Here is a 6,000-nt window from a genome sequence, read left to right on the forward strand (position 1 = left end):
TGCTCTTATATTATGGGACATGGGACGGAGGGAGTACAATATCCAGTAATTATATTAATTGACTGACATCTTTCTGGACTTCTTGCACAGTCTCAGTTTAAGAAAATTAAGCAACTACACATGATTAAAACCATAGGAACTTCTTTTAGTACATCAACTAGTCAGGTTAAGCAAAACTAGTCATGTCTTTGTCTGAAGATAAAGCCAACCCAGTACTAGCAGGTAAACCAGAGAAAGCATCAGGTATCCTTGAAGCAAAATGATCCGGTCTTTTGTGTTCGTCGATCTATTTGGATCCAGTCTTCGTTAGTCTGTTTTCGTGTATCTGTTTTGGTGCGCTGGTTTCTTTAGGATCTTGGCACAACGACTTTCCGACTATCTATACTACAATAAAGTTTGCCCGGGTACAGTGAAGGAGGGCGATGCCGGTGGCGCTTCTTCGGCTTTATGGACATGGATATAATTTCTATTACCTTTTGTATTCTTTGTACTGCTGTAATGTTTGATGAATATATCAGAATATTTTCCGAAAAAATATACAATTTTCAAAGTTTAGGACCGTGTTTTGCATTTTGTCCCGGGGCCTCAAATTCCTGGAGACGGCCGTGGTCCCCACCTGACGACTCAGCATCCACCTCCAGCTTCGCCTGCAGCTGCAGCTGACTGCTCGCCGGCAGGGCTCGGTGCGTCGTCGTCGTTGATGTCATGGATGCTCGGCCGCTTGCACTCGTTGCGGCGTAGCTTCTCCTGCCTGATGTTGTACTTTTGGTAGTGGCTCGCGATCTGGGACGCGTTCCTCGTCGGCACGAACTCCCGGGCCAGCTTCTGCCACTTGCCTACGCCGTGTTCTCTGATCCCCGCCAAGAACAGCCTGCGGATAATCAGGTGATCAGCATTGGTCGGGGGCGTGGGTAATTCCATCGTTTGATTCGTGTGCCAAGAATTCAAAACTAATGATAAAACAACATCTAAGAGTCCAAACTAATTAAAATGGAAATGCTAAAATTTCATGTCAGATTTAGGCATGTCAAATTAAACTTTCTCATGGCAATTTATATTGACGCAATGATGGCAAATTTAATTCGATAGCACGTTATTTTCTGACAAAAAATGAACTAGGACACCATGCTCGTTAACTAAAATGTTCATCCTGGACGAATATAATTTGTCATAAAAAGCGTTTGACTTGTCATGCTTAAAAATCCGAAGTTCATTGGATATTCAGGTCCAACTCAAAAGCAATTCCATAATAAAAAAACTAACAAGACAACTACGAAATACTCCTTCGTGTCAAAATAAATGTCTTAACTTTATACTAATTTTAATAAAAAAAGTTATACTAAGATAAGATTGAGACATTTATTTTGGGACACAAAGATTATAGGTCTCGTAGCGCGACCGGTTACGTACCTGTGCTCGTCTGGGGTCCATGGCACGGCCCTGTTTTTCTCGTGGGCAGAGTCCTTCGTTTTCCTTCCACGTTTCCGTGTCCCTCCCAGCATATCGCCGCCAGCCGAGCGCGCCGGCGCCCCAGCGCCCTCTCCAACCCCACCCCCGGCCCTTGCCGACGCCGCCTCGCCGTCTGCCGGTGCGCCAGCATCCTCCTTTCCACCGGTCCGCTCACCATGGCCGACGGCGGCTACCGCCGGCTCGCGGCCGGTCAGCGCACGGCCAGCAGGCTGCCGCGAACCCCACTCGGGCGGCGTCTCCACCCCTGGCGCCTCAAGCACGCGCCGCAGCTCGGCGACCAAGGACTCGTGCCGCCGGCGCGCCTCGTCCGGAGTCTTGCCGCCGAGGTGCTCGGCGATGCGATCCCATTGCGGGTACATGCGAGGGAGCAGCAGCTCCAGCAGCTTGTCCTTCTGCCGCGTCCAGCCGGACGGCTCCGGCGCCGGCGGGTGCGAGTTAGCTGCTGGTGGCGGCGGGTCGACGTGCATGGCTGAGGAGGCTGGTAACCAGGCTGCCGGAACGCCGCCGTCAGTGCACGCGTGGTGTATGGAACGTCGTTGTAGGCTGGCGGCTTGTTATATTTGTGCAAGTTAAAGCTTCCGCGGCGGCGGACTCCAGCGTTCTTAACCGTTTAGGCACGCAGTTTAGGGTTTCGAAGAAAAGAAAAGACACGATTTTGGGATGAATCCGACCCGGCGGACTGATTCTTCTCTCTCGCCCGGTCTATCGCACCCGCCTCCAGAGCAAGGGTTGGATGTAAATGGCAAATAAATGATGTCCGCAAGTCCCGTTTAGTTAGCTTCACCTAGCTTCATAGTTTATTTTCTCGGAAAGAAAAACAAAATTTTAAACGGTAGATTATATAGTGGTTTAAATGGTATTAAACGGGACCCGGTTGACCTCCCTGGACCTACACCCCTCCACCGCCTCTCGCTTCCTTCTCGAGCACCTCCTCGCCCCGCCTTGAGCTTGCACGACTATCCCCGCCCCACCTTGCTCCTGCTCCCCCGTCCTCACTCTCACAAGGCGGAATGTTAATGATGAGAACTTCCTCCTCAAAGCTTTCGCCCCGCTTTATATGTTGCCTCACTCTCACAAGGCGGAATGTCGATGATGAGAACTTCCTCCTCAAAGCTTTCGCCCAGCTTTATATATAAAGCAACCACACGATAAAGTACACAGCCGAATGATATAATATAGTGGGGAGACACACTTACAAAGCACATAAAAAACATGAAACTAGAACAAACCCAACACCAAGTCGGGCCCGACCAAAGACACCTGAGCACCACGGCAACCTCCTCAAGAAGGTGATGGCGCGAAGTGTCGCCGCTATCGAGTCCAACCACGGACTAGAGCTTTCACCCGACGCTCTGGCACACGGACGAGGTCCATGACAACGTCTTCAAGAAGCACGCGACACCCACAGGCGCCATCGGCGCTAGCGTCAGAAACGCAAAGCCTTCGCTCGGACACTCGCCACCACTAAAGGAGGTGTCTCAATCACCATCACGATGAGGGTCGACTCATCCACACTAGATCTGGGCACTGCTAGGGCAGACTAGGGCCTCCTACTACTACTACACTCCTTGCCGCCCACAAGACCAAAAGGTGCAACCACCTCTAGGCCTGTCGGAAAGCCAACCGTGGAGCCCGTCATCCAGGACCACCGCCTCGGCATCCATGCCCCTATGCACCGCCAACCATCACCATCACGACCACCCAACCCCAATAGTAGAAGTAAAAGGCACCACCTTTCACCTCCAGCCTGGCATCAGTCACTGAGCTTGGGTCGGCGTCCCCACCATAGGGAGCACCCACACCTGCATCCCCTGCCCGTCTCGGTGGATAGCCGAGTGACTACCGATGGCTGCTGGCCCTCTTGAGCGGCGCTAAATCTGAGATCAACGTCGCCGATCCAAATGATGATACAATCGTGCCCAAAGAGCGAAACCCAGACCAACGCCACCAACCGGTAGCAAGCAAGAGGACCATAACGCGAAGAATTGCGCCAGCGCAGACCAAGTCAGCCCCCAATACTTGCGCACCACCGGACATCGTCCACCACCACTGACCAGGAGCCCCGCCACCACCCTTACACTAACGCAATAACGCATGGACGTCTCCCCAAACAACCCATAAACCCTGGCTCAACGTCAGCAAAAAGATGGCCAAGGGTCCGGTGGTGCCTCCGGCCAACTGCTGGACAACACCACCAAGAGGAGCGAGGACTGCCGCATTAGATCTGGTCGTTTAGATGCCCATGGGGACACCAAAGGCAGCCGACAACTCTCTGGCCACCTGGGCAGCCGCAAAAGGCCAACCTTGCCCACCATAGCCACCTAGATCTCCACCAGCTCCAGTCGAGAGGGGCTCCGCCAGGCAGCCCCCGGTCCCCACATCCACACGCCCACTGATACGTCCATTTTGCATCATGCTTTTTGTCGCCGTTCTAGGAACGGGGGTCCCTAGACTTGCCTGCCTGCGGCCCACGGCGTGGCTCTACGAGCGGGCCCATACGACCCATCTTCATCAACAAGACATTAAAGACCCTTGTGAGGGGCCAGCCTCGCGAGGTGGACGACACAAGACCTCCTCAGAAGTGGCCTCACCAGGCAGGCTCGTGAGGGGCGGAGAGATCAAGGCACGACAAACCTCGCGAGGTTCTAGTGACGTGAGCCATGACGACCAAGGCCAGGCGGGCGCCAGTGCGTGCAACATCCTTATTTCCTCTTTGGTTCTAAGGAAGCAGGCGCAGGCGCGGAGTACCAAGGCATCAAGCAAAGGTTTCCATATCAGTGCAACAAGACCAATACCAGAAGGACGGCAAGACGGAGGTCACCATGAAGCCCAAGATGACGTCACCACCAGAGCCTTTGGCAGGCGAAGCCTGCTTTTGTTAGGATAAGCTGTACTAGCTCTCCCTTTCAAATTGGCCGTTGTTGGCTCCCTTCCCCCTCAATATTTGGGGAGAGGACCAGGGCCTCTATAAATAGGGCTAGCCACCACCATAGCTAGGGGATGGAGGGTGAATCGAATCCACACACGCACAAGTTCGCCAAGCACAAGAACACCTCAACCTCAGGAGGCTGTTCTTCCCTTTGTATTGTTCATCCTCAGCCCGAGAGGCAATCCGCCACCACCACACTGGAGTAGGGTATTACACCACAACGGTGGCCCGAACCAGTATAAATCTTGTGTCCTCTGTGTTGCGAGTTCATCGAGTTAGTTCGTAAGACCTTAGCCGAGTTAGGACGTGGATCGGTAGGGGGGAGATCTTCGTGCGCACCCCAATGTTTGAACCTTAAGGGTTTTGTCGGAACCCGTGATCCGACATTTGGCGCGCCAGGTAGGGGTACGCCGAAGCGTCCCTTCCGTCGCTCCGCGTCACGTCGCTTCATTGTCTCCATGGCGGACGCATGCCGCGCCCGCGCCGAGCGCCGGGCTGCCCACGCCACTCACGTCGCTCAGACGTCCCCTGTCGACGGGTGATGTCTACTACACAACCTTCTTCTTGTAGACGTTGTTGGGCCTCCAAGTGCAGAGGTTTGTAGGACAGTAGCAAATTTCCCTCAAGTGGATGACCTAAGGTTTATCAATCTGTAGGAGACGTAGGATGAAGATGGTCTCTCTCAAGCAACCCTGCAACCAAATAACAAAGAGTCTCTTGTGTCCCCAACACACCCAATACAATGGTAAATTGTATAGGTGCACTAGTTCGGCGAAGAGATGGTGATACAAGTGGTATATGGATAGTAGATAAAGGTATTTGTAATCTGAAATAATAAAAACAGCAAGGTAACGAATGATAAAAGTGAGCGTAAACGGTATCGCAATGATAGGAAATAAGGCCTAGGGTTCATACTTTCACTAGTGTAAGTCCTCTCAACAATACTAACATAATTGGATCATAAAACTATCCCTCAACATGCAACAAAGAGTCACTCCAAAGTCACTAATAGTGGAGAACGAATGAAGAGATTATGGTAGGGTACGAAACCACCTCAAAGTTACTCTTTCCAATCAATCCGTTGGGCTATTCCTATAAGTGTCACAAACAGCCCTAGAGTTCGTACTAGAATAACACCTTAAGACACAAATCAACCAAAACCCTAATGTCACCTAGATACTCCAATGTCACCTCAAGTATCCGTGGGTATGATTATACGATATGCATCACACAATCTCAGGTTCATCTATTCAACCAACACATAGAACTTCAAAGAGTGGCCCAATGTTTCTACCGGAGAATCATGACGAAAACGTGTGCCAACCCCTATGCATAGGTTCATGGGCGGAACCCGCAAGTTGATCACCAAAACATACATCAAGTGAATCATGTGATATCCCATTGTCACCACAGATACGCATGGCAAGACATACATCAAGTGTTCTCAAATCTTTAAAAGACTCAATCCGATAAGATTACTTCAAAGGGGAAACTCAATCCATTACAAGAGAGTAGAGGGGGAAGAAACATCATAGGATCCAAATATAATAGCAAAGCTCATGATACATCAAGATCGTATCACCTCAAGAACACGAGAGAGA

The 6,000-nt window shown here is 51.3% G+C and overlaps 1 protein-coding gene across 1 annotated transcript; it reads right to left on the minus strand.

The window, feature by feature from the left end:
* Positions 1-489: 489 nt before the first annotated feature.
* Positions 490-2,075, minus strand: LOC123081734 (transcription factor MYBS1-like). Its single transcript, XM_044504273.1, has 2 exons — positions 1,411-2,075; positions 490-871 (listed from the first exon to the last, which is right to left on the minus strand). The coding sequence occupies exons 1-2, from the start codon at positions 1,935-1,937 to the stop codon at positions 625-627; spliced, it is 774 nt and encodes a 257-aa protein (XP_044360208.1). The 5' UTR covers positions 1,938-2,075; the 3' UTR covers positions 490-624.
* Positions 2,076-6,000: the final 3,925 nt, after the last annotated feature.

The sequence above is a fragment of the Triticum aestivum genome, chromosome 4A (genome assembly GCF_018294505.1).
Source record: "Triticum aestivum cultivar Chinese Spring chromosome 4A, IWGSC CS RefSeq v2.1, whole genome shotgun sequence".
In the NCBI taxonomy this organism is placed as follows: domain Eukaryota; kingdom Viridiplantae; phylum Streptophyta; class Magnoliopsida; order Poales; family Poaceae; genus Triticum; species Triticum aestivum.